At 36.9% G+C, this 25,854-nt stretch overlaps 1 protein-coding gene across 4 annotated transcripts in view; it reads left to right on the forward strand.

Annotated features, from left to right (window-relative positions):
- LOC120492601 (dedicator of cytokinesis protein 9) overlaps positions 1 to 25,854 on the forward strand; it is a 120,754-nt gene that overhangs the window by 49,363 nt on the left and 45,537 nt on the right. For all 4 annotated transcript variants that reach the window (XM_039690748.2, XM_039690749.2, XM_089132949.1 and 1 more), the window contains exons 3-14: positions 4,249 to 4,338; positions 7,626 to 7,708; positions 8,290 to 8,359; positions 15,889 to 15,984; positions 16,071 to 16,205; positions 19,954 to 20,128; positions 20,321 to 20,373; positions 20,722 to 20,796; positions 21,474 to 21,614; positions 22,788 to 22,961; positions 23,118 to 23,240; positions 23,427 to 23,509. In XM_039690748.2, the coding sequence (XP_039546682.2) occupies positions 4,249 to 4,338; positions 7,626 to 7,708; positions 8,290 to 8,359; positions 15,889 to 15,984; positions 16,071 to 16,205; positions 19,954 to 20,128; positions 20,321 to 20,373; positions 20,722 to 20,796; positions 21,474 to 21,614; positions 22,788 to 22,961; positions 23,118 to 23,240; positions 23,427 to 23,509 (1,298 nt within the window). The remainder of the gene's footprint in view (positions 1 to 4,248; positions 4,339 to 7,625; positions 7,709 to 8,289; positions 8,360 to 15,888; positions 15,985 to 16,070; positions 16,206 to 19,953; positions 20,129 to 20,320; positions 20,374 to 20,721; positions 20,797 to 21,473; positions 21,615 to 22,787; positions 22,962 to 23,117; positions 23,241 to 23,426; positions 23,510 to 25,854) is intronic.

The raw sequence follows: 25,854 nt of genomic DNA on the forward strand, positions 1-25,854 counted from the left end.
TATCATAGCAACGGAAAAAAACGCTGCGCTGCCAAAACGCTCTCAAGCGCCCAAAGCATGGCGTCTTCAGCAGAGCGTCTAGCGTTTCAGCTGTGGTGGACACACCGCCTTAGCATCAATATGAGACGCAGACCCTACCCCAGACCTAAACCTACCCATAAGAGTGTGTGTGTTACATTGACTCTAAAGGGTGCCATGTGCTTAGTATTTCCACGAAATGTCAAATGGCGTCACCTATATGATGCCAAAGGATGAGAATGTGTTGGACATTCATGTCTTTTTTTGGGGGGGGGTTGAAGGTCCAGATGCGAGTTTCAGAGCAGCTTCAAAGCCGAGGAATGAGAGTGTAAGGCCGTGTGTCCAGCAAAGCGGTTTTCCACGCGCCAATTGTTTTCAATGGGAGCGCCGTGTTTTTTAAACGACATGTGCGTAACGATTCGCTGAGCGTTTTCACGCCGAGCGCCGGGAGTTGAAAATTTTTCAACTTTGGGTAAAACGCAGCGCTCATCACTGTCACTTTTTACCCAGCCGTCCAATCACAGTGGAGGAGGGGCGGGGCTAATACCACACCGACCAACTGTCACAACATTCTCTCTGTACAACGACATCAACCGGCAGAGCTAACAAACATTAATCGAACAACATTATTTTAGTATGAAACAAATTATCTGCGAAATCAGTTCCAGTTTCGAAATCAGTTCAGCAAACTGTGCTGCGGATATTCTGTATCATAGCAACGAAACGTCTCAACGGAAAAAGCGGCGTCTTCAGCAGAGCGGCTGGTGTTTTCAGCTGACTAAAAACGCTTTGGTGGACATTATTCTGGATACGCGTATTATGGGTATCCAGAATATCCCCGACATTTCTTAACTTTTATCCACTAATGCTGGTCTTGCACTCGCTGTGATGCGACACACATTACGTCATCACGTTGAAAGGTCAAGCGGGACGTAGGCGTAAGAACCGAACTAGTGTTTACGAAGAGAACGTGCAAAGACTGACTCAAACGCTCTTTACAAAATAAAAAAAAAATAAAAGGTAAAACCACGAGGTCGTATGATTTCGAAGTTGGAGGAGAACCTACCCTACATTACTGAATCGGGACACGCTTGACCTTTCAACATGATGACGTAATGTGTGGCGCATCACAGTGAGTGCAAGACCAGCATTTGTGGATAAAAATATATAAATGTTTGTTTTATTAACCTCTTAACTGTCACCCCCCTTTTTTGAATAGACGTGGAAATGCTCATTTCAAATTTAAATGGTTGTAATTCAAGAATGCTTTGGAATATAGACTTAAGATTGGTCTCGTTTTAAAGAAGACATTTGGCAGATTTTTCTCGAAGTGAAATAAATTAAGAAAGTGAAACAGAAAAAAAGTTATAGAAGTTTGAGTTTATAGAAATGGACAATGTAAAAAAATTAATTATTCATATTTTATATATCTCAAAATATGAGCTTTCAGTGAGATTTAGTTTGGACGCAGTACCAAACTTTTTCACTAGGGCACAACCAGACTCCATTACAGCCTATATAAGGGCGCCTCCATTTCCATATGTGTTTTGAGTGATGTGAACCATTATTTTCACAAATTTCACACAATTTATGAAGTAGAAATCCTATTCAGAAGTAGTATGGGAAGTTTGGCAGATTTTGATATGAATTCAACCTCTAGGAATCACATACAAAGCACACGCATGCTTGTTATAGCTTATTGCCATAACACAAATGGTGAATTAATTATTTTTTTCGTAATATTTAAAACATTTTCAGACCTTTTTTTCTAAAATAATTGAATGGATGCTATCTTTTGAACTCTTGGCATGAAATCAAACTGAGGTTTCGAACTTTTTTTCATGTTCATTGCTATTTCAAAATAAAGGTCTGAACACGCTTTATGAGTATGAAAATATTCTTGTTGCAAATTGATAAATTACAGCTCCATTTTGAAAATCAGTCTCCAAATATGGAAACTAGAGATTGTAAGCTTTCAAATGATATATAGTTTGTCAATATTACTTAATATATAAAATGTCGGCTGGTTTGTCTAGATGAGACTCTTATTCCTCGGCTGGATCGTGACTGAAACTCACATCTGGACCTTCGACCCGTTTTACTTCATTATTACCCACACTATATGGAGAAACATCTGAATATAGGCCGTTTCATTAATATTAATCATCATGGGAAATAAAGCACAATATATATTTTTTCCGATAGGAAATGGTTGCTAGATTTTGTTTTGGAAGCTTCAGAAAACTTTAACTTGGTTTTTATCAAATCTATTGACTTCAAACAGGTGCAGCTCAGTCATTTTTTTTGTCTGATTTCAACAAATTATACATCATTTTGATTGTTTTTTTTTTTTTAATAGAGAATGTGAACATAACAACTTTTTGGTATGAATAACTAATTTTTGAGAATCTCATTTTGCCAGCATGGGTCACACACACACTGCTGAAAGTCAGAATCTGCATGACTAGTTTATTCGTGCTGTCTTGCGGGTCTTTTCAGTGAGCTCGTGTGTTAACATCACAGGTTAATCATAAGCTGGAAGCTCTAATGCGAGATGCAGACTTTGACGAATGCTTCTCATCTGCAGTTCAAGTGCTTCGGTATGGTGATCTCAGGTCCCGGGTTATCTCTACTGGGAAATGGCTCTGTGCTCTGTAGTGGCCCAGTTCATTAACCATCGTGCTGTCAGAAACCCTGAGGAACGTTTCGCTGTCCCATCGAGTGCTTCTCAGACATTTCTAGCCATACTTCAGTACTGCATTTTTTTTTATTAATTTGACAAATTTGGCCATTTTATTCAGTGCCGCATCTTGTTGAGTAAACTCGACCATGGCCTAGACGGATAAAATATGCTTTGCATGCAAGGAATCTTATGCAAGGAATATTGCACCTGAAAGAGCGATTTACCGAATCACCCGGAGAGTGGTTCACTGAGGTGAAGAAGGCTTCAGGACGTCCCAGAGCATCCCAGAGGAGACTGCAGGTGGTTTCCAGTTCATCTGCACAGACACTGAGGCCAAGACTTTTGGACAATGGCCTGGAGTCAAGAAGGGCACCAAAGAACCCACTTCTCTCCGAGAAAACCATCGCGGACCGACTGAAATTCTGCCGGAAGTGCAAGGATGGGACGGCAGACTGGTGCAGTTATTTCCCCTGACTCTTTAGGACATTTGGAAACTCAATTGGAAACAGTGGTCCCCCAATATAGTTGAACAAATTCCTCTGGGAAACACTGAGACCTTTACTCCTCCATAGTACAACAAAAGTTCCTTAAAGCTGTTAAAGCCAAATTAAAATGGACAAGCTGCATTTGGGCTTACCCCCGAATGTTTACATGTCTCACTCTAAAACACTGTGGGGAATAAAGAAAGGCATCATAACGACCGGCGAGATCAACTCCTGCAGTGTTCCTCTTCTGGTGTCTGTGATTATCATCTCTCCGGGAGGATGTGGGGCTTCAGGAGAGGAAGTTTGGGAACAGGAGGGCTCTATTGTGTGTGTGTTTTCTCTGGAATGCTATTAACACCGTTTTCCGCTGGATCCGAGGCACACTGACCCTGGTGACGGGGGGAAACGCTTTACTTCCAAATATAAAACATCAAGAGCATTAGTGAGAATAATGCCACCTCTGACCTCTGATCCCTCAACCCTCGTCAAGATGCCATGTTTCGTTTGGCATGAAGCGAAAACGAAGGGATCAGCTGCGAGTTTGTTTCTCATCTGAGTCGCTGTATGCTGGATGTAGTTTATTCTTTCTGGTTGCGCTCTCAATTCCATTTGCTTGAATTGTTTAGTGAGAAGCATATTTTTCAATGGCCGTCGATAGTGAAAGATGCTTTTAGCAGTCAAATGGTGTCGTGAGGAGCAGCCACAGCTCAAGCGATGGAGACGAGTCAGGCTGGGGAGTTTTGCTGTCCAACTGTGTTTGTCCAGCTCGAATGCGTCTTTCATGAGGAAACTCCCTGCAGTGGATGGAAATTGTGTTAAAAATAAATCTAAATCTAAATTAAATGTGTGATTTCATGTTTCAAGGCATAGTTCACCTCAAAATGAAAATGTCCCTCATGTTTTTCCAAACCTGAATTATTTTCTTTCTTCTGTGGAACATTAAAAGAAGAGGATTTGAAACGTGTCTCTGTGATTTTGCATGACTGATCATCACTGTCTATGAAAACAGAATCTGTTGGGTGGGTGTGTGTGTGATAGTAACCCAGTGTGTGTGTTCCTCAGGTGTGTTCAGTGTCCCGCCAGACCCGGACGCTCTGCTCCTCGATCCCCGCTCACGCTCTCAGAGACGCTCAGAGTCTGTTCGTGCAAGAGGTGAAACACACTCTCTCATTACACAACTTTACTCATTTTACCTTACAGGATGTTGTACCTTTTACCTTCACAGTGTGTGTGTGTGTGATGATGTGTGATAATATTGTGATGGCACTGGTCCATGATTCTGTACATGTATTTGTGTCACTGTGAATCATTAATTTTAAGTGGGCTGAAATAAATTGTGTGACGAGCACAGCACATATTGTTCTATAACAGTATTTGAGTGTTTGACACACACACACACACTCGCTGTACTCAGAGGATTTCCTCTGATGTTTATAGAGCGGACTTTGTCCGAAATTGACCTTCATTTCACGTCTCTCTCTCTCTCACACACACACACACACACACACACACACACACACACACACACACACACACACACACACACACACACACACACACTCACACTCCTAGCTGAGTGGAGAATAGAGCTCTATTGTTCTACAGATATTTCCACATCTCTATTAAACTGACTGGCAGATAGGTAAAAACTCAAGGGATACTCCCCAAATTCTCTGAGTACTTACACACACACACACACACACACACACACAGACTGATGATACTGGCAGACGTTGGGCTGTTCTCCGGCACAATATATTGAACAGATGGTTTAATGTGAGATTTGTAGTCCTACTGAGAAGATATCTTCAAAAGAGATGGATATTAAAATACATTCACAATCAACATTCCCCTTGACACACTGCAGCATATCAGTCAGAAATAATAGTCAGAAAAAAAGTCTTCTCTTTAAATGGAATATTTGAATAATTAATCATTAAAAGATCGCAATATCAATTCAAACACCCATGATTCCTAAATCACAGTGATTCAGATCTGTGTTTATTAAAGCGTTGATAAGTCTGATCACAGATCTGTGTTTATTAAAGGGTTAGTTCACCCAAAAAATGAAAATTAAGTCATTAATTATTCACCCCCATGCTGTACCAACCCCGTAAGACCTTCGTTCATCTTCGGAGCACAAATGAAGATATTTTTGATTAAATTTGAGAGCTGTATAACTACCACATTGGCTCCTAAGGGACAATGAAGAAAATGTTTAAATATCCCAAGTGACTACCGTGGCTCAACTTTAAGTTTATCAAGCGACGAGAATACTTTTTGTGCGAAAAACAAACAAAAATAACGACTTTATTCGACTATTCCTTTTCTTCCTTGTTGGCCTGAAACGAGACTTCCTTAGATTTCCACGACGCATGCGCGAGGACTGAACTGAAGTAGTTGAAGGAGATCGCAATTCTCGCGCATGCGTCGTGGAAATCTCTTGAAGTCTCGTTTCAGGCCAACAATGAAGAAAAGGAATAGTTGAGTAAAGTCGTTATTTTTGTTTGTTTTTTCGCACAAAAAGTATTCTCGTCGCTTGATAAACTCATAGTTGAGCCACGGTAGTCACTTGGGATATTTAAACATTTTCTTCATTGATCTTTTGGGCCGTCAAGAGGCAGTCCTTTAGGAGCCAATGTGGTAGTTATACAGCTCTCAAATTTAATCAAAAATATCTTCATTTGTGTTCCGAAGACGAACGAAGGTCTTACGGGGTTGGTACAGCATGGGGGTGAGTAATTAATGACTTCATTTTTGGGTGAACTAACCCTTTAAAGTGTTGAAGTGTTGATGAATCGTTCAAACTTCAAATTTCGATTCCTAGTTTTGATATTCACAGTCCGCCGAGCGGAAGAAGAAACCGCTGAACAACACCAACGAAGAAGCGTCTACCGGAAGTGTTGTTATAACCGCGCGAGTCGAACATGAGTAGCTTACGTCAGCGGTCCAAAGTGTGGCTTCACTTTTCTAAAAATAACGAAATCTCGGCAAAATGCTAAATTTGTTACAAAAGGAGTATTTCCTTCAGAAAGACCGTTGGTTAGCATGGTTAGCTAAACTTTTTTGACCCTGCCTCTTAAAAGAATCGGAATCGAGAATCGTTAGGAACCGGAATCGAAACAAGGAATCGGAATCGGAATCAGAATCGTTCAAATTCAAACGATACCCAACCCTACTTAGGAATGTGTTTGTCATTGAATCGTTCATTTAAGAGATTCGTTTAAAAACACTGATTCATCCAGTAAAGAAACAAGTGAAGTATTAATGAGTGAGTCATTGAATCATTCACACACCATATATATATATATATATATATATATATATATATATACTGTATATATATATATATATATATATATATTTAAATAATTAATTCAAATTCATTCAATATTCAAGGACTGCAGCAATTAACATGCATGTTATTTTAGAGGAGCATGAAAGCATAATAATTGTACATAGAAGGCATAATAATTCTACAATCTGCTTATGTTCAGCTTTAATGATGCTTAAATGATTTGTATGTGTGTGTGTGTGTGTGTGTGTGTGTGTGTGAATATTGAGTGGTTCCTCAGTTCCACTTGTTTTGATCTATAAAAACACCTTTTTTTACCTTTGAGAAACGGGTTTTCTTGCTCCTGTCTTTCATCTCCTTTCCGTTCTTCCTAAAAAACATCAGATTGGACACAGAGCAAAGGATTGAGGGAATGAACGGGATCTGTGTGAGCTCACGGGGACTCTGCATAAAACAGTGGCCCAAAAATAGTAAAGCTTTCCTGTCAGAAAGAGGAAACCAGTGAAGATGTGCTTCAGTTCAGCTTCTGATCCCAGTCCAGTTCCTGTCCACTGTTGACAAAACATACACAATAATACTTTACATTTATCTGCACACATCAAATTAAATTAATTCTATTGTATTATTGTCTTTATTAATATTTAGAATTTTACATTACTAAAACTGAGACTAAAATGAAAATATTTAAGATTTAAGATGTTTTGTCAGTTTAATTCTGTTCGTTAATAAGTCGTTTTACATTTTGTTATTTTTAATCTCACTTGAGTTATTTTCAGTTTTAGGTTTTGTAGTTTTAGTGCTTAAACTTCAGAAAATAAATCTTTATATTTTAATTAGCGTTTTTGTTTATTGTTTGAATAATTAGACAAGTAATTGTTCATAACACTGTAAATTTAATTGAATTTAAGTAGTTTAATTTAATAAAAATGTGAAAAAGGAAATTAACTTTTTTTTATAATTGTCAGATTAACAATTTTTTTTAATTTACACTACTGCTGTCAAATCGATTAATCACACGCCGAGATCACAGCATTGCTCTTGACTCCTTGTAATAAACAGAGTTTGTGTAGAGAATTAATTGCTGCAGTACGTGCTCATGCTAATGCTAATGCTAATGCTGGCAGTGGTGTGTGTGTTTTTACAGTGCATCAAGTCTTACATCTCTGACTGGCTTGTGGTCAACTACAAATATGAGGATTATTCCAGCGACTTCCGTCAGCTTCCCAGGTGAGACCCGGCATCAGACCGAAACACATTAGTGTGTTTGTGTGTGTGTGTGTGGGATTGTCAGCTTTTGGAAAGTTGTGTGGGTGAGTCTCTCTCTCTGTGTGTGTTTGTGTGTGTGTGAGAGAGAGAGAGCAATTGTCAGCTCTTGGAAACGTGTGTGTTTGAGAGAGTCGGTGTGTGTGTTTGATTGTCAGCTCTTGGAAAGATGTGTGTGTTGGCAAGAGCAGGAAATGTGTTTTTCTGGGTAACAATAGAGCAGAGGAACAGAGAGTGAGGTCATCATCTCCACACACACACAGACCCTTTAACCATTTAAATGGACATCTGTTTTTTTCATCTTTAACGACACAAAGTTGATCAGGATGAGAGAGCGGCCAAGATCTATTAACAGAACAAAAAAAAAAATACGAAGAATTTCATTACGAATCATTTCCAAACGTTACAGAAAGCCGAGCTGAAGTTTAAGATAAGATGTCATTCCAGTGTATCACAAATCGAATGAAACATTTCACAACTGTTGAGCAGGGGTGTGAGGGCCGTTATCCCCGTGTGAATCTGAGTGTGTGTTTGTTTGTTCACAGCAAAGTGTCCAGACCTGATAATTTAGCACAGCATGTTTTTGAGGTGGATGAAGACGTGGATAAAGATGAGGTAAATCAAACACACACACACTCACCACACTTGGGTCAGATTTAAGGGATGTTTTCATCATGGGTGACAGACATCAGTGAGCTCGATTACGTCATTCGCATTGCTTCATGGGAGTGGGCCTCTCTATAGGTGTGTTTTGTGTTACGGATCTCTGATTGGTGGAATTCTCTGTACTGCATCATGGGTAATGTAGTTTTTCACCACTAAATTCACTGTTAAGCATGATTATTTAAAGTTGAAATACCAACAGAAGCAAATACCACGAATGAACACCCTCGTAGCTCACACTTGGGCTTCTTTAAAGCTGTGTAAGTCTGTCACTAGACCCCTTTTCAGTTGCTAAACATTGTGATGTTGTTTGTGGGCGGGGCTTAGGTGGAGGCAGAACGATTCCCCCGCCGCTTCACTAACGCTAGTTTTGTTAGCTTGTTTCTTTGACAATGACTGGAGAAAATCAGATTTAATCTTAATGTGTGCGTTCGGTCACTCACTGTCCAGGACCACGATTGTTATTTAAAAAGGTTCATTTTGATTCACAATTAATCACAATAGTTTAGAAAACACTACACAACAGGTCTATTACACAAACATTATTACACACATTATTATTACAAACATTGTTACACAACGGAGAAAATGAATGAGTTGTTACTTACAGAGTCCAACTGTAGAGCAAAGACATTTCCTAATGTTGACTGTTTATAATTAAAAGTCCCACATTATTCATGAAGTTTTTATTTTATTTTGAAGGTAATATATACATATATATATATATATATATATATATATATATATATATATATATATATATATATGAAGAGTTCAGATGCAAAAGCCTCTAAGTGCCATTTGAAATTTTCTTCTAAAATGACCATTTTTATCAAGCTTGTATATTTAAGTTCAGTAATTTCACTTAAATGACAATTCATAGGTAATCTTCATTGCCATTTAAGTGAAATTACTGAACTTAAATATACAAGCTTGATAAAAATGATCATTTTAGAAGAAAATTTCAAATGGCACTTAGAGGCTTTTGCATCTGAACTCTTCATATATATATATATATATATAACTAGTTTATTTTTGTGTTCTAATATATTAAATCAGTTTGCTGTGTAAATGTCTCCTTGTAACCCTTGTCCCTTTTTTGATGCGTGTCATTGCAACAAAAGTGATTTTGTTCAATGTGCCTGTAAAGTCAGTAAACACTCCTTTAAAAACTTCATAATACTCCATCTGGATCCCACAGACCCCTTAGTCTCATATTGAAATACTTGCCATTTTTGGCATTTTTTCATCAACTCAAAATATATGTAGGCCTTCTTCTTTTAATATTTGAAACATGTTATGATATGAGATACACTGACACTAATGCCATATGATTTAGGATAGTATGTACGTTGTACCAGTGGATCCAGGTTTTCCCAGAATGGACCTGGCATATGAATGCATCTGAATGCTTCCCACATACTCATCAGCTTCCCACTCGAGCTTGAGTCACGTTTCCTATTTTAGCGTGTGTGTGTCACTCAGGCCGTGGGTTGGAGGATCTCAGGATAGCGGTGTTGTTGTGCAGTTTTGGCCTGTACTGCACTGGTGCTCATTTGTCTAATTTGGTTGCTGACGGATTTCTTGTGTTTATAGAAAGTTGAGTGTGTTTTGGCAGCGCAGTGAACACACAGCCAATCGCTGATGGCTGTCCAACGGCACAGCCAATCATAACCGCTCGCCACATCAAGGTTTTACATCACAGCCCGTCACAATCTCAGGCCGTTTTCAAAAACTTTAATATTTAATAGTGAGTGTTGCTCAGTCGTGGCGCTAACTTGGATTGGTTACATGCAGAGGACGAATTATGAATATGAGTTACCATATTTGACCTTCACATGTCACTTTCAGTATTACAAGTGTAATGTCAACAAACACGTAACCACAGTGTTTATGTGAATGATAAAAATCATAGTAAATCATTGTAAAAAAATAATTCCACGGACTAGCATTGAAGGAAAGACCCGAGTCTTATCTAGATACCAAGCGTCACTAACTTGTGTACACACTATTGAATATGTTTGTGTTGCACCAAATTTAGTTGAAACATAACTCTACATATAAACTAAATATTCACTTTTGCTCTGAAAACTGAGTTGTATAAAATCATGTTCAAAGTCTCAAATATGATCATCAGGCTTTTGACGAAGGTTTATATAAATCTAAGCTTTTAAATATCAGCTTACTAAGACATTATTATATTAGTATATGCATTGTATGAAGTCTTATGTCTCATTGATTTAAAGTTTTCTCGGTTTGAGCCTCTGCATTAAATTGGGGTTTGAATCTGAGCTCTACATTCCCACTATATGGGTCCTATAATAAGACATTCCCACTATATCAGACTATACGAGTCCTATAATAAGACATTCCCACTATATCAGACTATATGAGTCCTATAATAAGACATTCTCACTATATCAGACTATATGAGTCCTATAATAAGACATTCCCACTATATCAGACTATACGAGTCCTATAATAAGACATTCCCACTATATCAGACTATATGAGTCCTATAATAAGACATTCTCACTATATCAGACTATATGAGTCCTATAATAAGACATTCCCACTATATCAGACTACACGAGTCCTATAATAAGACATTCCCACTATATCAGACTATATGAGTCCTATAATAAGACATTCTCACTATATCAGACTATATGAGTCCTATAATAAGACATTCTCACTATATCAGACTATATGAGTCCTATAATAAGACATTCCCACTATATCAGACTATATGAGTCCTATAATAAGACATTCCCACTATATCAGACTATACGAGTCCTATAATAAGACATTATCACTATATCAGACTATACGAGTCCTATAAGACATTATCACTATATCAGACTATATGAGTCCTATAAGACATTCCCACTATATCAGACTATACGAGTCCTATAATAAGACATTCCCACTATATCAGACTATATGAGTCCTATAATAAGACATTCTCACTATATCAGACTATATGAGTCCTATAATAAGACATTCTCACTATATCAGACTATATGAGTCCTATAATAAGACATTCCCACTATATCAGACTACACGAGTCCTATAATAAGACATTCCCACTATATCAGACTATATGAGTCCTATAATAAGACATTCTCACTATATCAGACTATATGAGTCCTATAATAAGACATTCTCACTATATCAGACTATATGAGTCCTATAATAAGACATTCCCACTATATCAGACTATATGAGTCCTATAATAAGACATTCCCACTATATCAGACTATACGAGTCCTATAATAAGACATTATCACTATATCAGACTATACGAGTCCTATAAGACATTATCACTATATCAGACTATACGAGTCCTATAAGACATTCCCACTATATCAGACTATATGAGTCCTATAATAAGACATTCTCACTATATCAGACTATATGAGTCCTATAATAAAACATTCCCACTATATCAGACTATATGAGTCCTATAATAAGACATTCCCACTATATCAGACTATATGAGTCCTATAATAAGACATTCTCACTATATCAGACTATATGAGTCCTATAATAAGACATTCCCACTATATCAGACTATACGAGTCCTATAATAAGACATTCCCACTATATCAGACTATATGAGTCCTATAATAAGACATTCCCACTATATCAGACTATATGGGTCCTATAATAAGACATTCTCACTATATCAGACTATATGAGTCCTATAATAAGACATTCTCACTATATCAGTCTATATGAGTCCTATAATAAGACATTATCACTATATCAGACTATATGAGTCCTATAATAAGACATTCTCACTATATCAGACTATACGAGTCCTATAATAAGACATTATCACTATATCAGACTATATGAGTCCTATAATAAGACATTCTCACTATATCAGACTATATGGGTCCTATAATAAGACATTCTCACTATATCAGACTATACGAGTCCTATAATAAGACATTCTCACTATATCAGACTATATGAGTCCTATAATAAGACATTCCCACTATATCAGACTATATGAGTCCTATAATAAGACATTATCACTATATCAGACTATATGAGTCCTATAATAAGACATTCTCACTATATCAGACTATATGAGTCCTATAATAAGACATTCTCACTATATCAGACTATATGAGTCCTATAATAATACATTCCCACTATATCAGACTATATGAGTCCTATAATAAGACATTCTCACTATATCAGTCTATATGAGTCCTATAATAAGACATTCTCACTATATCAGACTATATGAGTCCTATAATAAGACATTCCCACTATATCAGACTATACGAGTCCTATAATAAGACATTCCCACTATATCAGACTATATGAGTCCTATAATAAGACATTCTCACTATATCAGACTATATGAGTCCTATAATAAGACATTCTCACTATATCAGACTATATGAGTCCTATAATAAGACATTCCCACTATATCAGACTACACGAGTCCTATAATAAGACATTCCCACTATATCAGACTATATGAGTCCTATAATAAGACATTCTCACTATATCAGACTATATGAGTCCTATAATAAGACATTCTCACTATATCAGACTATATGAGTCCTATAATAAGACATTCCCACTATATCAGACTATATGAGTCCTATAATAAGACATTCCCACTATATCAGACTATACGAGTCCTATAATAAGACATTATCACTATATCAGACTATACGAGTCCTATAAGACATTATCACTATATCAGACTATACGAGTCCTATAAGACATTCCCACTATATCAGACTATATGAGTCCTATAATAAGACATTCTCACTATATCAGACTATATGAGTCCTATAATAAAACATTCCCACTATATCAGACTATATGAGTCCTATAATAAGACATTCCCACTATATCAGACTATATGAGTCCTATAATAAGACATTCTCACTATATCAGACTATATGAGTCCTATAATAAGACATTCCCACTATATCAGACTATACGAGTCCTATAATAAGACATTCCCACTATATCAGACTATATGAGTCCTATAATAAGACATTCCCACTATATCAGACTATATGGGTCCTATAATAAGACATTCTCACTATATCAGACTATATGAGTCCTATAATAAGACATTCTCACTATATCAGACTATATGAGTCCTATAATAAGACATTATCACTATATCAGACTATATGAGTCCTATAATAAGACATTCTCACTATATCAGACTATACGAGTCCTATAATAAGACATTATCACTATATCAGACTATATGAGTCCTATAATAAGACATTCTCACTATATCAGACTATATGGGTCCTATAATAAGACATTCTCACTATATCAGACTATACGAGTCCTATAATAAGACATTCTCACTATATCAGACTATATGAGTCCTATAATAAGACATTCCCACTATATCAGACTATATGAGTCCTATAATAAGACATTATCACTATATCAGACTATATGAGTCCTATAATAAGACATTCTCACTATATCAGACTATATGAGTCCTATAATAAGACATTCTCACTATATCAGACTATATGAGTCCTATAATAATACATTCCCACTATATCAGACTATATGAGTCCTATAATAAGACATTCTCACTATATCAGTCTATATGAGTCCTATAATAAGACATTCTCACTATATCAGACTATATGAGTCCTATAATAAGACATTATCACTATATCAGACTATATGAGTCCTATAATAAGACATTCCCACTATATCAGACTATATGAGTCCTATAATAAGACATTATCACTATATCAGACTATATGAGTCCTATAATAAGACATTCTCACTATATCAGTCTAAATGAGTCCTATAATAAGACATTCTCACTATATCAGACTATATGAGTCCTATAATAAGACATTCTCACTATATCAGACTATATGAGTCCTATAATAAGACATTATCACTATATCAGACTATATGAGTCCTATAATAAGACATTCTCACTATATCAGACTATACGAGTCCTATAATAAGACATTATCACTATATCAGACTATATGAGTCCTATAATAAGACATTCTCACTATATCAGACTATATGGGTCCTATAATAAGACATTCTCACTATATCAGACTATACGAGTCCTATAATAAGACATTCTCACTATATCAGACTATATGAGTCCTATAATAAGACATTCCCACTATATCAGACTATATGAGTCCTATAATAAGACATTCTCACTATATCAGACTATATGAGTCCTATAATAAGACATTCTCACTATATCAGACTATATGAGTCCTATAATAATACATTCCCACTATATCAGACTATATGAGTCCTATAATAAGACATTCTCACTATATCAGACTATACGAGTCCTATAATAAGACATTCCCACTATATCAGACTATATGAGTCCTATAATCCTGATGAAAACACTTTCACGTTCACTGTCCAGGGCTCTGGCTGTATCCTGAGATCTGCTGACCGAAAGCCCAGATAGTGTTTGTTCTGTGAGGTCTACTCCTCTGCCCACACACACAGCACAAGCATTTCATCTGGGTGGTGTGTGTGTGTCTGCAGAGTGTCAAGAGTACAGCAATAAGGAGTGTTTAACTGGTGATTCAGAGGCAGTTTGACCCATTGTACCAGGTCTAACCATCTCTTGTTCTTGAGGGTTTTTTCAGCACACGTTTCACGGCTGAAAGACATTCACAGTCACCGTCACTGTAACATTATAACTATCATTATATTAGCATCCATAAAGTTACGTCATCTGCCGCTTTAAAAGCAGGATGAATTCGGATTGGCTTTTTATTAGTTCATCAGCTGGAAATAAAATGGCTCTGAAAGTGATTCCTACGTGTCGTTATCATAGTTGTGGTGTGGACTTGGCTATCCTTTTATATTCAGATCTTTATCTTTATTGTTATCGGTATCGTCCTTGATGTAAACAGGCCGTACACAACAGATTCTCTGATTATTTCTCCTTTTTTAATACATCTTTTCTCAAATATTATACATTTTGTTTCTTAGCTTTACATACCAACATAGTCTCATGGCAATTCATAATTATTTTATGCCGTACACTTTGGTGAATACCTTTAGCACTGCTATGTCCCGGTGAGGTTTACATTTATAGGTCATGGGTGGACCTTCACGCTCATTTAAAAAAGGATAACTAAATCAAATAAGTTTTCATAGAAATTAAGATTGCCAATTTGTAAAATGTAATTCATAGCGTGCAGTTCTCCAGATGTGGTCCTCTCTGTCTAAAACATTCTCTATATCCAAACAAATTAGACTCACGCTACCAGTCAAAAGTTTAGATATAGATTATTTAGAAACATTTCTGATTGTTTAATGTTTATCAAATGTTCTGTGTCGTTCTTTGCGTCAGGTTTATCTGAGGTTCTGTTCAGTTGTGGGTCTGGATTCTGTTCTTTCTCTCTAATTTGACTCCCACTTTGTTCAATCTGTGGGATCAAACATCTCGTGTGTGTGTGTGTGTGTGTGTGCAGGACACGGCCTCTCTTGGCTCTCAGAAGGGTGGCCTCATTAAACAGGGCTGGCTACATAAAGGCAACGTGAACAGCGCCATCAGCGTCACCATGAGGGTGAGATTCCTCTCTTCTGAACATTATGTTATTATGACTGTGCACTTAGTCTCATTTACTGTACACTCTTTTATTTTTTCTCTCAGTCTTTCAAAAGAAGGTATTTCCACCTGACGCAGTTGGGCGACGGCTCATATAATCTCAACTTCTACAAGGATGAGAAGATCAACAAAGAGCCCAAAGGAACCATCTTCCTGGACTCCTGTATGGGAGTGGTGCAGGTGTGTGTGTTGGCCACTCAAACGCTCCCCGGTCATCTCACTGTCTTTTGACCTCATGTTCATATAGAAGTCTTAAAGGCACAGCCTGTTTAACTCTGAGGACTAGTGCGAGGCTGACAAATGCTCAGGAAAAACGAAATCATGACATTTTTACAGTTAAAAAGAAGTGTGCCTGATTGTATTAAACATGCACTTGTAGTGTACTTCAAAACTGTGCTTGCAAAAAAAATATAATTTTAATGAAAAACTTTAACCCCTTAACTGTCACCGTCCCGGTACCGGGACGCCTCACTTTACTTCACTATATTTCTATTAAATCCTAATCTAATTATGACAAATTATATATTGTTGGAAAGGTCTAAGACTTCTAAATAGATATTCTACCCCTGTTTTGTGTTAAAAATGATGTAGGAAGAGTAATTGATGAATTTATGACAAGAGTGCACCTCAAAAAATCTGCATCATAACAGGAGTTTTGACCTTTGTCACAAAAAGTTGATGAACCCACTTTTAATCATTGAAACTTCTGTTTTTATGCTTAAAGTTCATAATAAACATATAATCTAGTATTTTTCAATAAAAAATAAAAAAATATAGTACAATATTATCCTCTAAAAATGATAATATTTATATTTATTATCCTCTAAAATATAAAATTATTTTTTATCGCCTTTTTTATATATCACATATTTTAGTAGTTATCATAAATTAGGTATCATTTGAAAGCTTATAAACTCAGAATTCATCGTGTGAAAACTGTTTTATAATTGAAAGTTGCGTTACCATAGAAACGGTACTTATTTTATCAGGCTCCTCCCCTTTTGGGCATCATTATAGTCTTAAGGTTCCAAATTTTGTGACAGAATTGATATTTGGACAGAAATGTATTAATTTGTTAAGGCAGAATGTATACAAAAAAATTCAATGGAATTCAATGGCACCCGGTGGCTATTTTTGGTACTACGCCTAAACAAAATCTCATGGGAACTTCAATTTTTGTGATATCAACTTCAAATTTGGAACATAACTTGATAAGATGTATGGCTTTGATTTTATAGAAATTTTAGAGTAAAAAATATTTTATAAAATATATATTTTATATAAAATAAAAAAATATATAGTACAGTATATTTAATTTACTGTAAATTTAAACTTCCATAACTTTTTCATACTTTCATTTTTTGAAGTGTTTTCACTTCAGCAATAATCTGCTGAGTGTTTTCTTTAAAACAAGACCAAACTTGGGTATATTCCAAAGCATTCTTAAATTACAACCATTTAAGTTTGAATAGTGCATTTTAACCCCCATTCTCAAAAAGGGGGGTGACAGCTAAGGGGTTAATGACCGTTTCTAAACAGGATTATAATTGCATCTATAGTGTGTTAGCCAATATTACATTTAAAGTTACTATGATTAAAATCTACTATATGAATTAGAAATAATGAGAAACATGACATACAAGTTTGAATAAATATTACATTACAGTATATTTTAGTTTATCATAAATGGTTGTCAGTACATTCATCAGTAACTTTAACCATATTTCAAAGGTAATAGATGTGATTATAAAATTACATATGAAGATGTACTCAAGTCCTGTTTAACTGGGTAAAAAACAACAGTCTGAAGTTCAGATGATTGCATTTAATATCAATTTATTTAAACATGTAATTGTGGTTAATATGACATTAATTTAATCTATAATATTTCCGTATTAAGTCTTTTTTAAAGTGCGCTTCGAAACAGAACTGTTCACACAGTAGAAAGGAGAGCTGAGCATTATGAAAGTGCTCTCCTCCCTGTGTTTTGATAATTGATAAGCGTTCTCTCTGGGACTGAATTTTCCACACACAGTCCCAAAATAAGGTCTCTACCCCCGCCGGCCCCCGAGCTGTTTTACTGTGGAATTTTCTGGAAGCTGTGGCCAAATCCCTCGTAGGTACGGTCTACACACCAGCGGCACACCCTTCATGCGTTGCTTTGTCATTATCTGTAATGAGCTGTATCCGCTAAATTAGCCCCCTGACCCCTGACCTCTGACACACCCCTCGCCTCCACAGAGTACTGGGTCTCACTGCAGTAAACTTCATCATCGTGTTGTACTGACTTTAAGCTAATTTTAATAAAATAAAATAAACTCATCCTTGGAGTCTTCCTTCAGATTAATGAATGTAACAATATTAGCTTTTGATAAATGTGCTTAATTGTCATGAAAACAAGGTCAAAATGCAAAAAACATAGCCTAAAAATAGCTAAAAGCTTTTTGTCTAATGTTTTAATCTACTTTTGGCTTTGGACCCAAACATGTTTTCATACAATTCATCAATTCATATCCCACTCATAAACGTGTGAGACGTCCAGCCAGAGTGCCAGTAAAGCAGCGTATGGTGTTGATGTGATCTCAGCACATTCTCTCCATCTGAAATATACAGATCATACACAGATCTTACACAGATCATACACAGATCTTACACAGATCTTACACAGATCATACACAGATCTTACACAGATCTTACACAGATCTTACACAGATCATACACAGATCTTACACAGATCATACACAGATCTTACACAGATCATTTACAGATCTTACACAGATCATACACAGATCATACACAGATCTTACACAGATCATACACAGATCTTACACAGATCATTTACAGATCTTACACAGATCATACACAGATCTTACACAGATCATTTACAGATCTTACACAGATCATACACAGATCTTACACAGATCTTACACAGATCATACACAGATCTTACACAGATCATTTACAGATCTTACACAGATCATACACAGATCTTACACAGATCATTTACAGATCTTACACAGATCATACACAGATCTTACACAGATCATACACAGATCATACACAGATCTTACACAGATCATTTACAGATCTTACACAGATCATACACAGATCTTACACAGATCATACACAGATCATACACAGATCATACACAGATCTTACACAGATCATTTACAGATCTTACACAGATCATACACAGATCTTACACAGATCATACACAGATCATACACAGATCATACACAGATCATACACAGATCTTACACAGATCATACACAGATCATACACAGATCTTACACAGATCATACACAGATCATTTACAGATCTTATACAGATCATTTACAGATCATACACAGATCATACACGGATCTTACACAGATCATACACAGATCATACACAGATCTTACACAGATCATACACAGATCTTACACAGATCATTTACAGATCATACACAGATCATACACAGATCATACACAGATCATACACAGATCTTACACAGATCATACACAGATCATACACAGATCTTACACAGATCATTTACAGATCTTACACAGATCATACACAGATCTTACACAGATCATACACAGATCATACACAGATCATACACAGATCATACACAGATCATACACAGATCTTACACAGATCATACACAGATCATTTACAGATCTTATACAGATCATTTACAGATCATACACAGATCATACACGGATCTTACACAGATCATACACAGATCATACACAGATCTTACACAGATCATACACAGATCTTACACAGATCATACACAGATCATACACAGATCATACACAGATCATACACAGATCTTACACAGATCTTACACAGATCATTTACAGATCATACACAGATCTTACACCAATCATACACAGATCATACTCGGATCTTATATGTGTTGAGATGAGTTTTTCTCTGCGTGTAGAACAACCGCGTGCGCAGGTTTGCGTTCGAGCTGAAGATGCAGGATAAGAGTGGTTATGTCCTGGCCGCGGACTCCGAGACTGAGATGGACGACTGGATCGGCACACTCAACCGGATCCTCAACAGCAGCTTCGAGCTCGCCATGCTGGACAAGAGGAACGGGGACGTACACGACGGTGTGTGTGTGTGTTTACCCCTGCTATACTGAATCCTTAGTCATCTGTTCGTTTCAGCCACATTCCTGAGTCAAACACACACCACTCTGACAACCACACATGGGAGTGACTGTACACACAATGACGAGACAGAGTTGCTGTGGTGTGTGTGTGTGTGGTGTAATGACATTCCTCTGGCTGTCTCTGTTGTAGATGATGAACAGGGGAAAAGCGATCACTCTTCTAGCAGTATGGACAGTTTTCAGGTAAGCCACACCTCAGGGAATGAAAAACTCAGCTCTGATTGGCCATTGCATTTAAGAAATCGACAGATGTGTTTGATGGGCGATATATTGCTCAAACACAGATACACACTTGATCGTTTGCACATTTTGTGTGCCAAAGTACCTTGTAAACTAAACCTTTTCCCCCAGGTGAGTAATAAAAACATGATAATGCATGTCATGATAATACTTTATGTCTGACCTCTTAGAAGTCATCAGCATTAGACTTAATATTTCATTCTTTTTGCTTTAGCATTAGGATGTGCTTTGCTAGCCTCACGTGAGCTGGAAGTGAATGATAAAACACTGATGTGTGTGTGTGTTCTTCAGAGTGCCAGAGACATCGAGAGCAAGATGAGAAACGACACACGGCTGAAGCTCTTCACACTGGACGCAGACTTACAGGTGAACCGCCTCACACACTCGCTCACAAGTTTGAATGATCACAGCACTGAAGATACAAGTCGACTAACGTTCAAAAGTTTGGATTAAATTGCATTATATTGATCAAAAGTGACAGTAATGATAGATATATATGTTACAAGGATTATATTTCAAATAAATGCTTCAAAAATGTCCAACATTCATAATAAACAAAACTGTTTCTTGATCATCAGATCCTCATATTAGAGTGATTTCTGAAGGATCATGTGACACAGGAATACATGACACTTTACTATATATTCACATTGAAAACAGTTATTTTGCATGGTAATAATATTTCACTATATCACTGTATTTTTGATCTAATAAATGCAGTTTTAAGGTCCTTGCACACTGAGACCGAAATTTTCATATGTGTTTTTTCGTATTCGTGATTCGGTGGCTCTGAATTGTCTAAACATCATTCAAACTGCTCGCTACGGATGCGGAAAACACAGAAAACCGAACCCGATCCGATTCTTTTTATGACGGAGAGAGTTTCGAAGGCAGTTTGCAAGCGTGATTGAGCTCGTATTTATTTCGGCCTCGGTGTGCAAGGGCCTTAATGGTGAGCAGAAGAGACTTCTTTTCTTGTACCAACCCCAAACTTTACCAACAAAGTCCAAACTCATGATGTCATCATCTTCCACCCTGAGCAGAGACTGGATTTCTCCGGGATCGAGCCGGAAGTGAAGCCCTTCGAGGAGAAGTTTGGGAAGCGGATCTTGGTGAACTGCAACGACCTGTCGTTTAACCTGCAGAGCTGCGTGGCGGAGAACGAGGAGGGGCCGACCACTAACGTACCTTAAACACATTTCATCTCACGCTCCGACATCAACAGCCGATAAACCACCGCTCTTTATGTTTGAACGCCCATAACCGACATATCGGGCATTAAATCTAAAAGCCTGAACCATTAAAAGCCATGTCACAAACACAATTATTATGTTCTCATGATATTTTCATGTAGCTTATATGACAGACTTGTGCTGTTCATGTTGCACTTTACTGTATTTTCCTTTTTTGAAATAATTGCAATCATATTTCAAGCAATTCAGAACCGTCATGTTGAACAGTGTGTATCTGAAGTGTCTCAGCTGGAGGAAATACAGTATACATTAAACTAGGGCTGACAAATGATTAATCGCATCCAAAATAAAAGTTTGTGTTTACATAATATATGGGGGTGCACTGTGTATCATTATTTTGTATATACTGTGTAAATACACACACATGCATGTATATTTAAGAAAAAAAAATATTTATATATAAAATATTTATAAATTATATATAAAACTATATACATGAAAATATTCTTAAATATATACAAGCATGTGTGTGTATTTTAATATATATAAAATAATTATATACAGTGCACCCACATATATTATGTAAACATAAACTTTTATTTTGGATGTGATTAATCTCGATTAATCGTTTGACAGCCCTACATTAAACTAATATATTATATAGACTCATTACATACAAACTGAAATATTTCAAGCCTTTCTTTGTAATAATGTTTTTTTTTTATGTTTTGTTTTTTGTCGGGGGGGTGGGGGCGGCTCTTTTTTCCCCTTTTTCCTTTTTTTTCCCCTTTTTTTCTCTTTTTTTTTTCTTTGTTATAATGTTGATGATTATGGATTACAGTTTATGAAAACCCCAAATTCAAAATTAGACTTTTGTGAAAAGTTTGCACAGCTTTACACCATAATCATCATAATTATAACAAATAAAGGCTTGAAATATCTCACTTTGCATGTAATGAGTCTATATAATATAACTGTTTCACCTTTTAAGTTTGATTATTAAAATAAATGAACTTTTGCACGATATTCAAATTATTTATACATTATTTATCGGCTTATCAGACAGATTTTCTTATCTAGCCGATAATGATAACGTTGAAAATGAACACATATCGGTTCACAATACCCCATCTGAGAGTGTGTGTGCTGGTGTGTGTGTGTCAGGTGGAGCCGTTCTTCGTGTCTCTGTCGCTGTTTGATGTTCAGAGCGGTCGTAAGATCTCGTCAGACTTCCACGTGGACATGAACCATCCGTCAGTGAGAGAGCTTCTGTCCTCGTCAGGGTCTCCGGACGGTCCTCGAGGAGACACGGAGAGCAGCGCGCAGTTCCCTCGACAGGTGAGCACACACACACACACACACACACAGTCTTATGGTCAGTAGTTTGTCTAAAGTGGACTATCATATAACCTGTTTAATTTAAGCAATATTACTGAATGCAAACGGTGGTGTATATTACATGTTAAGCTTGTGTGTGTGTGTGTGTGTGTGCAGGGAGTGTTTTCCGTGACCTGTCCACACCCGGACATCTTCCTGGTCGCACGGATAGAGAAAGTTTTACAGGGTGGAATCACACATTGTGCTGAGCTTTACATGAAGAACTCAGACTCTGTTAAGGTACGTGTGTGTGTGTGTGTCATTCTTAGCCCTCTGGAAGTAGTCAGCACATGTATAAAGCAGATGTTGGCGAGTGTTTGTCCAGCTCTCGGACACGCTGGGTGTGATAGCACGATAAATCATGTGACGCGCTTTAGCCAAGCCTGATGACGGGCAACACTACAGCGCGTGTGCTCCTCTCCTCAGGCCGCTCAGAAGGTGTTGAAGAACGTGAAGATGGCCTGCGGTCGGCTGGGTCAGTACCGGATGCCCTTCGCATGGGCCGCCAGGTGAGACACACTGACTGTGACATCATGACAACGACCTCTGCAAACTCACACACACACCGACATTTGTAAAAATCACTGGGACTGAACAGCATCACTGTAAAACTCAATCGGACTACACTCACTTCAATATCCTGCCCAGTGTTGGGTGTGACTAATTACTAAGTAATTAGTTACTGTAATTTAATTACTTTTCCCTTGAAAAAGTAAAGTATGGGATTACTCTTAATTTATCTGTAATTTAATTGATGTAATTGAGGTAAATAGTGTGTATAGATCAATCCGATCTCACAGCGATTCGTATGCATTTTATGAGGCGTCTAAATATTATGACCGCACTCGCACAAATTCGTATGAATTATTGTAAAATATGTATGAAAAAAGTGTGATGTCATGAGATCAGACATAAAACAGTAGTGGGTTTAACATCAAAATGTATTGTCTGATGCTAAAAAGTATGTTTTTATATTGTACCTTCTCCACCTTGGTCTGTTTAAGGATAATTCATGCAATTTTATAGTATTTATTTGAAAGAATTAAAACAGATTCATGTCTATCCTTGTATTATTCAGCTGGTTGAGAATGATATGGGATTTTGAAAGTAATTAGTAATTAAAAGTAATTAAATACTTTTTAGAGAGAGTAATTAGTACAGTAATCTAATTACACTGTTGAGGAGGTAATTAGTAACTAGTAATTAATTACTTTTTTAGAGTAACTTACCCAACACTGATCCTGCCTCGTCAAACTCTCAATCTCACAAATTAGTCACAAACTAACTCACAAATGGGTGAATTGCACAAACATAAACGGCAGTGTCATGTTTTATCTCAAAATGTATGGGTTTATCATTAAAGGAATTACGAATCTTGTTTTTTAATCCGATTTGTGATGCGATCTGGGAAAACCCGTCGGATGTCGCGCTGGTACGTTTTCAGTAAGGTCTAAATATAGATTGAAGGTCAGTTTTTTGTCAAAATTGGGTTTTTATTCAATTATTATGCTATAACATCTTGTTTTTCATCTCTGAATATATCTTTAATTCACTACGGTAGTTTAGTGCAGAAAAATAGCGATTTATAAAAGACTGTGTTTCTCTTTAAGAACACGCAGGCGGAGCGGAGGGGCAAAACACAATATCTCCCGTTTAGCTCTCCTTCTCTTAACACTCCAAAGACAGTTCACCTATCAAAATAAACCACATAACAGAATAAACTCCAGTCCTGGGTGAACAACAGCCCGCAAGTTTTTATTTATTTATTTTTATCCAGCGTTATCGTGTGGTGTGATGCGAAGCACAAGAGATACAAACAACGACCGACACCCAACAACTGAAACACAGAGGTTCAAATACACAGACAAACAAGCTAAACAAGGGAACAAGGGGGTGTGGCTAATCAGAAACACATGCGGGAACTCATCAACAAGAAAAACTACAAAGGACTACAAAACATTGCACGGAACAGGAAATAACTAAAGTCCACACAAGATAAGGAAAACACAAGACAGGAATCGTGACAGTACCGTTAACTTAATGTCACTTTGATCTATCTTTGTGTACTGGCAGGGTAGAGTAGTGGATACGAACGCTGTGTGTTTACTGATGTAGACGTACTCAGTGTGTAACAACACAATAACCATAACACGTTGTTCATTATAAACGTGGGATTGAGAACGTCGTAGATAGAAAACATGTCGTAATGTACCCTGAGTGTAAACCTCAGCCGCATTCATCGTGAAGCGTGCAAAGATTAATATAAAGGTTAATAAAGCTTTACACACTTCTTCTGGAGGTGCAGCAGGGACACGAATAGTTGGTAGCGATTCTTTTTCTTGGCAAAACCAGCTTTATACTGACCCTCGATTATAAAGGAGACTGGTGAGAAATGATTCACAAACATATAGACTATTCCCCTCGAATACTAAACTCAGCCTCTGCATCTTCAGAGGAACATCAGAATGACTGTGTTCATTCGTTGAAATAGTCACTATTCTCGTCGCTTGATAAAGTTAAGATTGAGCCACTGTAGTCACTTGGACTATTTTAACGATTTCTTTAATAACTTTTCTGGGCCGGCAAGTTTCAATTCCTCAAGAAGCCTATGGACTAGTATGGAGGAGTGATCCAGCTCTCAGATTTCATCAAAAATGTCTTAATTTGTGTCCCGAAGATGAACGAAGGTCTTACGGGGTTGAACAACATGTAATTACTGACAGTATTTTAATTTTTGGGTGAACTAACCCTTTAACACATTCTGTTGACTATAATAAGTAACGTTGCCCCTACATGTGTACTAGCTCTCATTAGTGTGTCGGTTGAGTATCAGTAGACTGGTTGGGTTAGAATA

Source organism: Pimephales promelas, chromosome 7 (genome assembly GCF_988280905.1).
Source record: "Pimephales promelas chromosome 7, fPimPro1.hap1.1, whole genome shotgun sequence".
NCBI lineage: Eukaryota > Metazoa > Chordata > Actinopteri > Cypriniformes > Leuciscidae > Pimephales > Pimephales promelas.